We start from the raw sequence: 16,303 nt of genomic DNA, 5'->3' as shown, positions 1-16,303 counted from the left end.
CGACAGCCTCTCCAGAGAGAAGAGCTCACGGACATACAGTTTCAATGGGGCCAAGAGACGGGTCTGATCAAACCACACTTCCTCTGACCTGCAGTGGAAAATGGTGTATTTGGTAGAAGCAACAACAAGCAACAGAGATGACATACTGTTGCTGTTGATGCAATGATACTGAGAGCCGATCACCAGGCCATGCCATTCTCATAATCCCTGAATTACACTAATCTGTAATTCTGCTCATAACTTGGGTGTGAGGCAAGTTCACCATGAATACAGAGGGCAGAAGATGGGACGTGGCCCATAATATCTGACATTAGCTAAAAAATAATATGCTTTTCATTATTTTAGGGTCACAGAGCTCAGTAACGTATATAAGCCCTTAGTCAACAAATGTAAAAAAAAATCGCGGATTCAAGAAAAAAGTGGACTTTTCCCCCATCTGTCAGAGGACACTTCCATTTCTGGAGCTCATCTGCACAAACAGAAGATGCTTCAGCAGGTAGGCACTAGTGTTTCCCCCCAGCATCGATGTTAGCATGCTGGTTACTACTAGCAGAGCTAGCTCAGCTTACAAGGGGATGAACCTTTGTACTATGTGCCTGCATCTTTTTTTGCAAGAGTACGAATACAATTTTAGAGGTTTCCATGTCAAATAGAGGATCCCAAATGCTAAGTCAGTTTTGGGGTCTTCAATAACCACATCAACACGGTAGTAGCCAAAGCCAACACAGAGACCTGATACAACGTATTGATTTTTGGTGGTGGCGATCCCTCCAGACCCTCAAGAAATAATAAACTACTCAAACTGAAGTCTGAGAAAAAGCAACTGGTCTACAGCCCTAAGGATGTCTTGGTTTCATTTCCACTGTAAATAAACCTCAGGCAGCATGAATGCCGACATACAAATACCAGTTGTCCCTAGAAATAATTCATAATATAGAATTCCGCAGTCAAGAAATGACAGATGGAAATAAATGTTTTTATTTCTCTGAAAAACCGACCATTGGTCAATAAAAATTCTTTTCTCACCCCCCAAAATCAAACCCTTCCTTCCCCAAGTCCCCAAAAAAATTGAACATTAAAGAAAAATAACACTTGACAAGTCATTTGGGTGACAGTAAAAACCCTGTAATTAGTATAGCAATCAATTTTTAAAGGTTGCTGCAAAAAATTACACTCACGAACAAAATGTTTCTCTTCAAATTGAAATGAGTGTCTGTTTAGCATAAAGAAAAATAACTGAATGGGTGGCTCAACTTTCATGTTTTCAGAGGGTAGTACGTTGTCCCCACTGGATTTCGTCATGGATTCTACTGGGTATCAAAAAGCATCAAAACATCACAAGCACCTGCTTGTGCCAGTTAAGCAATGAAATGATCAGTTTTCTTCTGGACACGTGGCAATGAAGAGGAAAAACATTCACCGGGCCAGACTACCTGGAGAAAGAATAAATCATCAGCATATACTTACAAGTAGTGCTTCTGGAAAGACAGATTAACCTAGTGACTAAGCAGGACTTCACCTTCTCTAGCACAGGGTAAATTAACTCAGTCTTCAATGGGACACCCGCTGTTCAAAGGTTCATCCAAGCGTGCCAGGATCCATACTTACATTATGTAGCTGTTTGGTACACTAGGGAGGCGACAGAGGAAGAACTAAACCCTGGGATCGCGGTTATTACAGCAATCCAGTGTTCACATTACCAAAAGAAAAGGTGAAGACCCAGGTCCTCTGCCTGCGTCTCGTTGTGGGAAGGGGTGTTAGGTGGCATCTGCAATCTCTGCATGTCCACAGCAGCTCTCCTGGCATCGGCTTAACCAAGTTGCTGAAGTACAATATTGGCAGCTACTGTTCACTGCAGCTCTTCCTCTTGTTATTAAATACAGTACCACTGATAGCATGAAATGCAGTCATACTTTTTAATACAAAATTAGATAAATTTAAGCTATTGTACATGTCAAAATTACTAACCTCCAGAAACGAGCTGACCATAATCTGGTCCTTCTTGGTTCTCCCCACTCTCCCCTTCCTGGATATATTGCTCATTTGTCTGCTGATCAGCTTTTCTAAAGAACATTTTAAAAACACACGGTTACAAGCCTCAGTTGCAAACAGGACTAATCTCATTTGCTCTCTAAAAATCTACATCTAGCTTATTCCTGCATATATTTTTCATCAGCCATTGCTTTGTTTATTCATGACCTCTTACTCCATGACTACATCATAATGGCAGAGACATTTACATTCGGGGTCTCGAAGTGATTTTTTGACTCCATCAACAACGAACGCAGGCTCGGTGGGAGGGTGGTCAGCCAGCTGGGGACTTGGGAGGAGCACAGAGGTATCCTCGGTGTCGTTGAGTCAGAGGGGTATGCGCTGGGCAAGCAAAACCACCAGCTGAGCACAACCTGCTGGCTTTGGGAGCAACACAACAAAAAGCATTAGCGGCAAAGTTCCTTGGCCTCCACACCCAGCCTACGCAAAGGCTGTGGGTGGTGTGGGCACTGCCAGTGCCGGGGGACAAATCTTGAGGCTGCTGATGCTCCTGGCCAGGCAGCTTGGGGTACCTGCTGGCCAAGCAGCAGGGAGCGGAGCTGCAGCACCCCTGGCTCCAGCCTGCACCGGGGCATATGCCTGTACATAAACACCGTGGCTTGCAGGACAGGTCTGGACGTGAGAGTACCTTTGGGCTTAACAGACAGTGTAAACATATCCCCAGGTACACTGTGGAGGTCCCAGAAAGTGAGGCTCCACCTGGAAGCACAGGGAGGGTTTCTGCAGCAAACAGTCTCTGAAACATCACGTCGCCTTACACTGGTACCCACATACCCTCAACCCATGGGGACTGGCATCTTTTTTGACATCACAAATTTCATACCACTTCCAAGAGTTTGAAGATCTGTTAAAAATATTTATTTCCCAGGGTTTTAGCTTTCCAAATTCTTTGCAAACTAACAACCAAATTGTGGGCAGTAAGAGCAAGCATTTGTTTATTTTCTAAGAGGACTACTTGCTGCTAATTGAAAACAAGCATTTTCAATGAGGCAGCTGTTTCAGTACTGTGAATAGACAGATCAGCATCACATTGAAGATCTAATAACCTGCTAATGAACCTTAATTTTCAGAGCCCCCTCCCTCACCCATTTCCACATTTCAGTAATTTCAAAACCATTGATATGTGCTGGCAGAAAGTTATTAAAAGATGTCAGAGGGCATCTTTTAATAAAAAACAGAAAGCTTTTTTTTTTTTCGTTATCAGACTATATTAAAAACCTTGTTACATGTATTTAACAATTTCTCTTTTTTCTTTTCTTAAATAAATAGCAAAGTGTCACCAAAATGAATGGAACACTGGCACCATTGCGTTGATAGAAACTTCCATACTAGGATGAATACACAGTCATATTCTGGAATATTGCATAAAAAGATACTTTGGAGGAAAGGTGGCAGTTGCTGGTGCATCTTAGGTGGTGAAAGCATCAACCCGTGAACAAATCTGTGCAGTGTTATCATGATGTGGCGCCTTTGCAAAATCTCACCGGCCCGAACCAAGCTGCAGAGGTGGCCTCAGTAAGACTCTGCAAGAGAACAACTCGCAGGACATCTAATGCAGGACATCAGCTTACTGCCTGCTACCAAGAGCAATGCAGCCAATGGTGTAGCACAAGGGGTTGACCATCTCACTCTCTAGGCAGAACAACACTAGCTTTAGAAGGGAAATAAACGACATTAAAAACAAACAGGCTGACTAACACACAGTAGGGCAAGGGCTTGGAGAGTTGGAGCTGCCAACTCCTTAGTCAAGAGGGAAGGATGCAACTATTCACTGTGACATTGAAGGTTACAGAACCAGGTGCCATTTTTTGACAGGTTTCCCTGGGCTGAGCTGGTGTCATTTTTAAGCCTGACCAACAGCCCCTCTTCAAACAGGGACAAAGCTTAAAAAGGATAGCGCTGAAGGAAGACCAGCAACGTGCAGCACACCAGACAGATTGCGCAACGGTGTCTGCTGCCTTTAACTCACTCCACCGTGTGTGGGCAGCGCTGCCTGCCCACTGCCTGCCGGAGTGGCCGCCACTCCGTGCACTGGAGTGCAGTGAGCTAAATCCCACCTCTCTGCTCCTGTTGGCTTAAATCAGACCCTCAGTATTTTAAACAGAGTTTATTGTTATTTAATACATTATAAAATTTGAAAAAATTGTAGGAAAGCAGCAGATTCAAACCAGAGCATCTCTACCAAATATTAATTATTCTGGCCCCCTTTGAAAAAACACAAAACAAAACAAAAACGACAAAAATCCTCATTCAAAAGAAAAGTTAACCTTTCACATCTGTGAGGGCAGACAAAAAGTGTGCGACTTCTGTACAAACTACATTAAAAATTTCAGTCAACTAGCTTTCCAATGCAATGGATGGTCGTCTCCTGAACACCTGCCCATCCACCTCTAAAAAAGACCATAAACCTCCATATGCAAATAAAGTTGAGTCAAGGTGTGTACACATTAAAAAGTGGATGGCTGTTTGGCAATGGAAAATGGGTGAAGAGTAGTCGATGTATCCCCCAATGGTAATGGCTTGTACACCGTTAAGTGGGCCCCAGTAAGGCCTAGGACACTTAATGGCCATCAGAGCACCAACCTCATCTACCACTGTTTTGTTGTTGCATTTCCTACCCTTTGACATATATATACATATATATATGTACATACATACATATACATACATATTTTTAATATATATGTGTGTGTGTGTGTGTCTTTTCTTTTATACCTTGAGGTTATTATTATTATTACTACTATTCCAAATGTTCCCATATGAATTCAGGTGTGGTCTCTATATTTGATATAAATGTGTCTTTTATTCAATTTTAGTTCCAGGATTTGTTTGGAGTCCAAACTGCACATGAAACGTCCCCCTTTTTTTCTCTTTTCCTTTTTTTTTCGTCATAAAGAAACATGTCCATTTTAGTCCAGAGGCTCTTGCTTTATTCGAATGACAGAGGGTGCACGAGATGTCCTTCTGAGTTCTCGTCTCAGTACGTATTCACTGAATTGGGAAGAGTCCACGCCACCTCCACATGAGCCAACAATCTCAAACCCTCTTTGCTGTAACCTCTCAAGTACCTGCAAAAAAGAGGAGACAAACACCGATGTATAAGTAAATAGACTGGGTTTTGTCCAAGGATGATAACTGCTGCTTTCAAATGGATCCAGCTAGGAAACAGCAGTGGTTACAAAGATCCTGTAACTCGTTCCTTCATCTTCACTGTACTGGACTGATTTCTGCTGACTTTGGCCATTGAGCACTAAGAAGAAAGATATTTATTTATTTTTTAGTACTGTCAGCAAATCCACTATTAGTCTAGCCACAGAAACATGCGTGGAGAAACACATTCTCTGCTTCACAAAATTTACAATGCAAAAGGGCAAATACAGGATTGCACAGCAAATACTGCAAGACACTGAGCAGACACCTCAATTAAATGGTGACAATGCAGATACTGCGGTCATAATTTCAGAAAAGTTACCATCAAATTTTCTAGAAAAAAACAAGCATGACTATGAAGGTTTGTGGCTACAGTTACCTGTGGTTAAACCTGGGACCTTTTAACTTTAATTATGGGACTAACGAGTTCTGGCTATTCACCTTCTTCCCTCCCTTTTCACAACCTGACTGTTGCTTCCGGTGGGAAATACGATGGCAAAATGAAAAAAAAACAGGAAAAAAAAACCCCCACAAGGATAAAAGAAGAGTTAGGCAGGACTCTCGGAGCAGGAGGGGTATGTGCCCAACAGCTCACCCAACAAACGATGTTGCAAAGACCTCAGCTCCCAACACCAGCTCCAGGCTGCTAAGAACATGGTCTCCTTCCACACCACTATTCCACTATTTTTATTTTTTTTTAATTGCCCATGTTCATGCAGGTCTACTGTAACTGCAGGGCTAAGGTATTCTTTCCCTTGTTTATACTCTTTGTTGCTTCTTTCATCGTCTTTATCTGTTCCGCTGCCTGGGCTTCCTTCACCTCCCTTGTGAAGGTGACTCTTCCACGGCTTCACCAGGGTCACCTGTGATGGCCACCAGCCCCAAGGCATAGGCTGATGCTCCTGCACCCCACAGGACATGGGATCTTCTGTCCAGCGTGACCAGATCTCACTGGAGTTGTGCTGGGAGCAGGCGCTGACCAAGTCTTTCCCAGCTATCTCACCAATTAGCAAACTGGCTTGCGTGTGTGCTGGGACAGCAAGGGCAAGCAGGGTGGCAGAAGGCTGCAGCGGATTGGGGTGTGGGGAGAAGCGAACTGTGGGTTAAAAACACTTAAAACAAGACATGCCACGTCTTTACACGTATTGCTTCAGGTCGGCAAATGTCTTTCCAAAATACCTGAGCATGGCTAATTGCACAGCAGACAAATCTCAAAAAGGAGGGGGTAGGAAAAGAGACTTGGAAGGAACCATGAAAACATCTGTGCAATTTTTATTTATCCTGATCTTCAGCTTTTAACAATATAAACCAAAATGCCCCCAGAATGTCTTGGTGCAAGCTACTGAAAAGTCGAGCAGGAGAACTTAGGTCCTGAGAAAAAACCCAGGGGAAGCAACTGGTCAGGAAACCAGCCCAGTTCTGAACAAACCATTTGTACCTCACTCCCTGGGTCTATTGGCAGACCCTGTCCTGCCCCACATTGTTGTTAGCACTGGGAGATGCTTATGACCTCAGAAATGGAAGATGCAGCATTACCAATGTGGCAACATAACCTCTCTTGAAGCCTGTGCATGTTTTGTCGCCGTGACTTGGGTATTTCACATCAATAAATATGTCTGACAATTCTTATTCATGTGACACAAACGTAAGCATCAGAGTAAGTGATAAACGGTTAGAGGCTACAACTGCTTTGATACAACAGGGACATCATATCACATGACATGTGGCTAAATAACCATCCTCCTTGAAAGTCCCATCCCTTTTCAGTTGCAATCTTACATCTAAGGCTGGTCTAAATTTGCGTTAGTCACTACAACAAAACAACTTTAATGTTTCAGCCTGACAGTAAAGGCCAGTAAGAGACTTGGGTAGGTCTAAATAGGTCTGTCCAGACTCCTGGGTTAAGTGCTGGCACGTATGGAGTGCCCAGCGAGCCTTCAGTGCATACTGTGGCACTCAGCTCTCTTCCTCTGGGGAGGGAGCACAGCAGAGCTGCTCTACCTGGACAGCAGGGCCCGGCAGATGGAAAGACACCAAGCTCAGCTTGCAAGTCTCTTCTGCGTAAGAACTCGCTCCTGAGCCTGCAGCATTTAGGAGGTGTACCTAAACCAAACAGAATCAACAGTGCTAATGACCATTCCAGATGTGAAGAAGTGTTCTAACTCCAAAGTGCTGTCTGTGCAGGATGCGCTAACTAGGCAAAGATAGGTGTGTGATGTTTGTTTTTAACTACCGAAGGATAAAACCATTAACAGTGTGACTCATTAAGTTTATTATATTTATTCCAGAAATTACCTGCATTTGTCTCCCAGATTTTTTCTTATCCATTTCATAAGAGCTATTGATTTTAGATACTGCTACATCAGATCATAGATTGGGTTGGGTTGGAAGGGACCTTTGACAGTCACCTAAGCCAACCCCCCTGCAATGAGCAGGGACATCTTCAACTCCATCAGGTTGCTCAGAGCCCCATCCAGCCTGACCCTGAAGGCTTCCAGGGATGGGGCACCTACCACCCCTCTGGGAAACCTCTTCCAGTGTTCCACCACTATCACTGTAAAAAAATTCTTCCTTCTATCTATTCTAATTCTACCCTCTTTTAGTTTAAAACCATTACCCCTTGTCCTACTGCAACAGGCCTCTAGTATGCCATAAAAAATCAGGAAAAACTGCTGAAAGTGAAAAAGGAGGCGCTTCCCTGAGACCACAGAAATGGATGGGCTCTATTTGCAATAAGCAGGCATGCCTTTGGTTTTGTTACCACAGCAAGGAGGAAGACTGAACATGTTTTCTTTATCCAAAGTAAAAAGCATATGGAAGACATGGGTAACGCTGGAAAAAGGACACAACTAGCTTTTAACCACATCTATGGTAACTCTCCCCTTTTTACATGCCTTGCCTGACAGTCTTGTTGGAAGGGTCAAAGTCCTCCTAGGATGCCCCAGTCTGAAAGACAGCAGAGGAGGCTGAGACAAAGTCCCCTCTACGAAGGTAAAAACTCAACAGATGCCTTCTCCTGTGGCTGCAAACTGCTCCCTTCTCCAGTAATACTGGGTCCTCTTTTAGGAGGAGGGAGGAGGAAGAAGGAGGATGCTGGCTGTGTTCTCCCTTTGTGGAAGTGTGGCCCTCCTTTCAGTAGCTGGCCAACGCTACTGTCCCATCATCTCTTTCTCACATTAATTCCTCTTCCCCCTCAGGTCTCACAGCCAGAATAAGGGACTGGGGCTTCACTTTTTTGCTCCTCCATTCTTCCTATTTAGTTTCAGAGCTTCTATAGACTCCGGCAAATCAGAGCATCTCTGTTGCCTTTCTCAGGTGAAGGAATAGCTCCTGATGTCCTCACAACAGGTTCTGTGGGGATGTGGCCTCTTCCTTCCCTGGTTTGAGATGTCCCTGTGCCCTCTCATCAAGCCAGAAGACAATTTGTAACAAGCAGGGCAAGGGACTGGAAGCAGGCCTGAATGTTCGCCCTATATTCAAATGTCAAAAAAAAATGTTTCTCCAAATATGCAATGTCTTTACATTGAGGCACACATGTATCTCCTAAAGCAAGTTTTTAACGCTACTGTAGTTTGCTTGCAAAGAGATTTGGTGATGATATGTGTAAATTAAGTTGAGAAAGCAACCCCGACCCACAGAAATAAATAACTAGCTCAAAGCCTCCAGCTGGCTTTGTTCACCAAAACATTCCCAGTGACAGGGAAGAATGTCAACCCATTGGTAGCTGGCCAGCAGGCTCCCTTCCAAGAAGTGCATACGTGACTTCCTACCTGAACTGAGTTGAGGTGACAGTATCCGTTCAGTGGAAATCGGATGACATGCGTCGAGTCATGATTCCAGCCGGCATTGACAGAATTACACATCACATCACCGATTTCTGGAAACACTTCTTCTATCAATGACTTATCACCACTCAGCGTAATCCTCTCTCCAAGATCTGGGGCAACTCGCACCACCAGGCACTCACAAGACTTTGAGAAGCGGCCACTCTCCCGGTCCTGTTTCCACCTTTCCATCTCTCCTAGCATGGGCTGAAGCTGGAAATACTTTGCTTCTTCATATAACAAACTGTAGTCCTGAAAGACACATATATCACTGTGCACAATTAAGAAAGAGGCATTGCTAATGTACCGCTTAATGTATACGGTTATGCAGGCTAACGCTGCTCTAGATCTGGAACCCTTCAGACATAGTTTGTAATTACTGTGTAGGAAGGTGTAATAAAACAACAGTGCAAGCAAAAAGTAACCATCAGCCACTTGAAACAGACTGGGTATAGCAGCACTAGTGAGGGGAGGGGGAGGCTATGCTTGCTTAACTCCCTCCTGCTATGGAATAATCCAGGGAGAAAAAAAAAAATAAATCTTAGTTTTCCCCATACTTTATCCCCATAGTGATGTCATAGAATAATGACCTCATTGAACAGATGGAACAGAATTCAATCAGGACTCAGAAAATTCATCACTAGGATCCATCACGTCTTACAGCATTACTAGCAGGCATTGTAACAGGTATAAGAATGTAAATGAGGGAGCCTGCAATGGTTCTTAGTGTAAAATGATTCAGATATTTGCATAATGGATTGCACATATTACTGCATTTTAAAAATTAAGTATTTTTTAATACCTCCCCATTTTGCCAACAGTATTGTTTACTACATCATCTCAAATGCCAGAGCAGAGCAAACGCATTTCTAAGCATACCCAGTACAAAAGTAATTTAGAACTGATGATCTGGAGTCTGCTACTGCCATTTTTTAAATTAAAAAAAAATATCTTTTTTTTCTAGGTTTAAGAGCATAAGACCATTTGGAAAATATTTATACAGAGAAAAGCGATACATGAGAATTAGGGAAGACAGGAACAGAATGACATGAGAAGACTGCTAACAGTCAATACGGCCCTGAATTTGCGCTAGAAACCAAATACTTTGTGAGAATGGGACATCTAAGTCATGTTCAAAATACTGCTTACATTTAACATGTAACAAAGAAGTCACTTCTTCCATATGAAACAAGGACTGCTGTTCGTTTTAAGCACTGATCTTTGGACACCTTACAGCATAACTGGGGAAAGACACCCCTTTGAACGTCATGTTGGTCGGGTGAACTTGCCAGGAGTTACATTTTTAATTTCAGCATAGCTACAGTATATTTATGTGTTTAAAAGGCTCTGCATATATAATTTCTTAATATTGCACGGAAAGTGGCGTTTCCTTTTCCTGTATTTCTGATTACCTTCAGGACAAGTGCCGAGAGCAGCGCAAAGTCACGCTAAGGCTTCAAAAGAGGGACATGATGCATATTGGTTAGTTCCAAACTCCCACATTATTCAGGTAGATCTGAATAATCATGCACAGGAGAACTAAGTATGCCTCTACAGGTGATGATTCAAAGATTGCTGCAATATGGGTCTCAAACTCAACCTCACAGCTAATACGCCCCTCTCTCAGATCTCAGAAAATCTCTTAGGTACGAGGGATAAAAGACTGTACACGAGTGTGAGCTGCTCTAACCCTTCCCCATCCCCTTTCCTGCTTAATCTGAATTGCTGCATTTCCTATGTGAACTAATGGCACAGCCAGCTACACTGATACGCATTCATTAAGTAATGATAAAGATCTGTTCTGATTGCAGCCGCGGTCTCCAGTGCTTTCTTCACTGACACCACACATACACCCACACACCTACAAGCAGATAAACACAGAACATCACATGGAGTCTGAAACTCTGCTTCTGTAAGCTAATGTCTAATGTGGTGAACTACCACAAATTTAATTTGTTATTAAAAAGAAAAAAAGGCAGGCTCTTTAATAAAGTTTAAATAATAAATGTAGAACTGTTCATCCCTGACTTCTCTAAAACTCCAAAATTAAGCTTGCAGTATACATTCAAGAGTCTGAGGGAGAAAATATTTTATGACTTAATGGTCAAATATTACCATGTGTGCAGTTTATTTTGTCAGTACTTCGATTCCCACACTATTCTCTGAATTTCAGCGTGGGAGTGGAAGCCAGCGCTGCTGCGATCAGAGGGGAAGCATAAAAGTGGATAGGAGGACAAGTAATCAGCAAAGCTCACGAGCAGTCGGTTGCAGATTGTAACATCCTTTCCGTTTCCATCAGCATCCTACGATATTTAATTTCCTTAGGTCAAACATGGCAAGGTTGCTCCATTACGCTATAGCCAGGAGGGGAAAATTTAATACTGATGCCACTCTAGAAAAGGCTGACAGGTGCCACTTTTGCACCCCCATGCTTATTTCTGCCATGTACCTGAAACTAAAGACATACCCCACAAGTCCCCCCCTCCCCCACCTCCACCATCTAGGGCTCTGCTTTGACTACACACCAGATACTTGGCTTTACCAAGTAGGTGCAAAACACCCAAGTCGCTTGAAATCTCACCTTGAAATCATCAGGTATGAGGAGTTTTGATGTCCTTAAAAAATTCAAGATATATCTGAACATCTGCCCATCCCTGTCAATGAAATAATGCTGCTTGAGACTGTCGAGGACAATGGGCTCCGTGCCATCGAAAAGCCGTCCGATTCTGGAGAGGAAAGAAGAGACAAGCAGCAAGGGTCAGACCAAGCTTGGCTCAGCAGCTGCTCAAACGGCCTGACACTGCAAAACCCCCTCGCACCAACTTCACCGAAGCAGCTCTGTGGCTCCGCTCCATGAGAAAAGGGCTGGTTTCAAACCACAGTTTAAGCTGCATGTTTTCTAGCGTGGCCTCAGAAACTTCTAAGTAGCACAGCTGGGGAGGTGGAGGGGAAGCAGCTGGGGCAGGAGCCTCTTGCACCAGCCTGGCTGTCCAAACGCGTGTCGTGTGAGATGACACCCCCTCAATCATTTTGGACACCTCTCTTGATAGCCCCCATCAGCAGACCCCAACCCCCCGGATGCACCCCTTGATTTGACTCCATTCTGCTTTCCGCAGGATTGCGCGATGGACCTAATTTAGTTTGGAAATTGCACTTGGGAAACAGGGGGCTTTTTTGTTGCTTGCTTTGGGTTTTGTGTGTTTTTAAAGCCAGTTCATATTTTGGATGCCATTTACTGCAACCAGTACTTGGACAAGTACAGCTGAGGGGGCAGCACATTGGGGGAAAAAGAAGCTGGGGATACAAAGGTTGTAACATTTCAATGCAAGATAATGATTTCACAGTAATAATTAACTGTTTGTAGCAGGTTATCAATTACCACACTCTAAAATAATCAGGAAAAATGCCTTGGTTTTTAGAGACCACCCACTGACCACCAGAACCACGCAGTCACCTAGAGAGCCTCCGCTTGCCAACAGTTCTTGCAACATCAACTGGTGTGCACACACACATTTTCTAGATGTGCGCCTCACAAAACAGCTTTAGTTAGAGCAGTAGGAAGGGCTGATAACTCTGAACAAAACCCTCACCAGAGCAACATGAAATATATGTTGTTTCTGCGCTGGGGCATTTGCGAAACACTCCTGAGTCACTGGTCGTTTCCCAATGAAATCAGCAGGAGCGACTGGTAGGTTTGATTCTCTGTTCCTGTTCATACATCTGTACGTGCAACGTGGAAGTACTTTTTGATCCTTTCCAACATCTGAACTGTAAACAAAATGGTCTTGAAATAGCTCACTTGCAATATGTCATACAGACACTCCATGTGAAATATTACCGACAATGTGGGATGAGATTTCAGAGCCTTGTCACAACCTGTTACATTCTGCCATATTCTGCCAATACTGTGTTTTCAGTATTTTAATTAACAGGCTCATTTATATGTAGTTTTTATCTTAATAGAACCAAACTGGCTTGGGACCCAGCACAGTGAAACCTCTGCAGGTTACACAACAGTATCCCCAGACATCAGCATGGAGCTAGGGGACCGACGGGCACTTTTATTCCCAGACCACACTCAGTTGGTGGCATACTTAAGGTACAAGTTTGTCTTCTCACGAAAAGGATAGAGTGAGCACAACAAACAGTCATGGCACACTATTTTTGTTTTAAAAGACATGAAGAAACAACCATTCCCCACCACCACCAAGGGAAAAAAAACCGAGATGAAAGGCAACCAGCCCTCCTCCAGGATGAAGCATCCCAGGCTCAGAGACGCCCCATTCATCAGCCAGCAGAAGGGGATCTCCAGGGAAAGGTTCAAGAGGCAAAAAACAGATGTGGTTCTCAAAAAAGGGGAGCCAGCAGGATTTGCAGCAGGGTCTTGGGGAACTGCAGAGGGACAGGGGTCAAGGTGACCACACACCATGTCGCACCCACAGCCATACCACCTCCCTTCGACAACGGCAACCCCAATGGAGTCTGGAGCGACGTCTGCACCCACAGCAGCAGTACACCCACTAAGAAGCTGTGAGCAGACTACAAGTCTCATCTATTCTTTCTCACCAGCTGGGAGAGATGAAGACCAGGAAAGAAATAAAACCTCATTAACCTCAGCTGGCCATCTACAATTCTGCAGGAAATGTCTAAATCAATTCAAGTTGCACGAAATCTGTAACATGTAAGGAATCAAATGTGTTTTGCAGAATGATCAGGTATCAATTTTTTTCAAAGCCATCCCTTAGAACTGTTCAAGCTTTCTTCCTTGGATACTTGGTTAATGCCTGCCCTGCTGCTCAAAATTTGAGCTGCGACAAGACTCCTGTTCACTAGGCAGATGAGCAACATTTATGTCTAATATGGATGCACTCGGCACTTAGAATTAATTTTCCCCTATACTCAAGCATGTCATCTTGGAATCCATTGTAGAATTCACACACAAAACATATATTTGGCTAAGTCAGTCATTACTGAAATGTATAATTGTAATTGGTTTCTGCAGCATTTTCCTAGTTCTAAATTACTACTATAATTACATATTTTAAACCTCTAGGCTTTTTGTCTTCATTTTATTAATTGTTTAGGAGACGAACAAGATAGTATCAGAGGATGGAGCCTTCTGACAAAACCATAATGCTGACAAGAGCGCGCAGCCATCAGGGGTCTGCCTGGGACCTGAAGGGCTGTGGGTCTGGGCTGGATCAGTTCGCAGAAGGCACTGCTGCTTTGCAGCAGCAGGAAAACCCAAGGAATTGCAAAGTCCCAATTCCCTTCCCATTCCCCTCCCAGGATCACTTTGCAATACACAACTGCACTTTCACGTGTTAAAACAGCTCTGGAAGGGCAGACCCCCAGCAGAGAGACTTCTGTAAACAAAATTAAAGCCTTTTTCCTTTTCAGATGGAAAAACTTAGGTTCCAGCTTCTTTCACATGGCCTCCATGGAAAGACTTGAGATAATACAGGACCAAATCTGGTGGCTTGGTCCTTCTCCTAAGCTGCATTTGCTACACCCACCAGGAGAGGAGACCTGGCTATGCCAGCACCTGGGGAATGACCCACACCTTCACCTTCCAGCCCTTCCCTGTACTCCTGGGTTCCCGGAAGCACCGTGGCAAGCTCTCTGTGCCCTGGCAACTTCTCTATACAATCCGATTTGAGTAACCATCCCCCCTGACACCCATAGCTCTGCTGTTACTTTGGCTTGGTCTCACACTGCAATTATAAATGCTGAAGACCCATCAGCCTGCTGGCACCAGAAGGGACTTTTAAGGCACGTTTATAATAATTTCACTTCCCAAGAAAACCTGAACTATTATTATTCCCCCTTTCCGTCTTGACAACACTGGTCTATGATAGGCAAAGATAACTTTTTGCTTTTTTTAAATGACAAATGCATAACAGCTGAATGGATTTCCAAACATGAAAGTGCTTTGAAGGAGGCTTGAAAATAAGCTGATAATTATATGCAGAATTAGTCAAATATCAAGGGTAAAGGATAAGAAACCATAGTCCATTTACAAGAAAATGTATTTCTGAAATATTTAATTAAAACTAACAGGCTGGAATTTTCGGTGTATCAGGAAAATTAATGTCCCATGGGTTGAAAGTGCGACCTCCAATGGGTAATAATTAATGTCTGTGGCTTTAAGTATCATATTCCACTGTCAGAAATCGAATGCTTCAAGGGCTGAAAATACAACCAGTGGAAAACTCTGCTTCTCTCAGAGAATTTAATTTTACTTTAAGGACACAAAACAGGTACAGCTTCAAGCCTGGTTTTAGTGGGGAAAGAAAACAATGGGATGTGGACATGGAACAGTGTTTTAATTCCATAAAATACTACAGGGATGGATCCTTCTCCCCACTGACCTGTAACAGCATTGCTAGACCAAAGAGCTGGCACAGGAAGGTGACACTGCTCACAGGATTTCTCAGATTCTTCAGAAACAAGTCCTGTTTGTCCAGCATAAAAATATACTCAGTCTGCAGCAAAACTGTATACATCGTGTGTTTATAACCTTGCTCTCTCAGTGTATAAATATTTATATATATTACTATACACATAGAGAGAAAGACTGCCCTTTAGTATATCCTGCCTCTGTTGGGAGTTTGGGAAAACAGCAATAATTAGGAACAAGATGGCCAATATTAATTAAACAAGTAAACTACTGCACAACTTTCTTAAGAAAAATGACACGGGTCTGCAGATTGTTTTAGCGGCTTCAGTGGACACAGCTAAACCTCTTCCCTTTTGTAATCAAACTGATCAACAAGGAACATGGAAAAACTGTAAGCCTTTATGTGTGCAAGCATGCAGAACAGTGCATTAGTTTCAGACTAAGGTAGAAATAAACTTTTTTTTTTCTCTGAGAAAATATAGATTTCTTATTATTGAATATATTCGGTATATTATTGCTCGTATTATCATCTTTATCAGCAGACGCTATGAACTCAAAACTAACTGAAAACCTTCTGCAATAAACCATTCCTACCAGTTCTAAGCTGTAAGCTTTCCCCGCTGTCTGTGTCTTTCGCAGAACAACAAAAAGGGAGGAAAATTCCTGGTGTGAATCCCTTTTAATAACCTGGCAGAGGGAACTGTGCAGCAGGAGGAGCATCAGCAATACCCTGGCACCCGCAATCCCATGCTAACAGCAAGGCAAGTAACTGCCTGGGACTATGCTGAGGTCGGATATTCAGTGGCTGGCAAGGGGCAAAGTGCTCATGAAAACACGTCTCTCTCCCTCCACTAATGAATCACATGGCAAAGGAAAA

General features: G+C 43.3%; 1 protein-coding gene across 7 annotated transcripts in view; it reads right to left on the bottom strand.

Annotated features, from left to right (window-relative positions):
• Positions 1 to 955: 955 nt before the first annotated feature.
• Positions 956 to 16,303, bottom strand: part of KCTD1 (potassium channel tetramerization domain containing 1) — a 106,548-nt gene continuing 91,200 nt past the window's right edge. For all 7 annotated transcript variants that reach the window (XM_027795180.2, XM_055799427.1, XM_055799425.1 and 4 more), the window contains exons 3-5: positions 11,608 to 11,752; positions 8,973 to 9,278; positions 956 to 5,120 (exon numbers count right to left, since the gene is read on the bottom strand). In XM_027795180.2, the coding sequence (XP_027650981.1) occupies positions 4,962 to 5,120; positions 8,973 to 9,278; positions 11,608 to 11,752 (610 nt within the window). In that variant the 3' untranslated portion in view covers positions 956 to 4,961. The remainder of the gene's footprint in view (positions 5,121 to 8,972; positions 9,279 to 11,607; positions 11,753 to 16,303) is intronic.

Source organism: Falco peregrinus, chromosome 3 (genome assembly GCF_023634155.1).
Source record: "Falco peregrinus isolate bFalPer1 chromosome 3, bFalPer1.pri, whole genome shotgun sequence".
Classification (NCBI taxonomy): domain Eukaryota; kingdom Metazoa; phylum Chordata; class Aves; order Falconiformes; family Falconidae; genus Falco; species Falco peregrinus.
The sequence above is the reverse complement of the archived record's forward strand: the minus strand, read 5'-3'. Positions and strand labels throughout refer to the sequence as shown.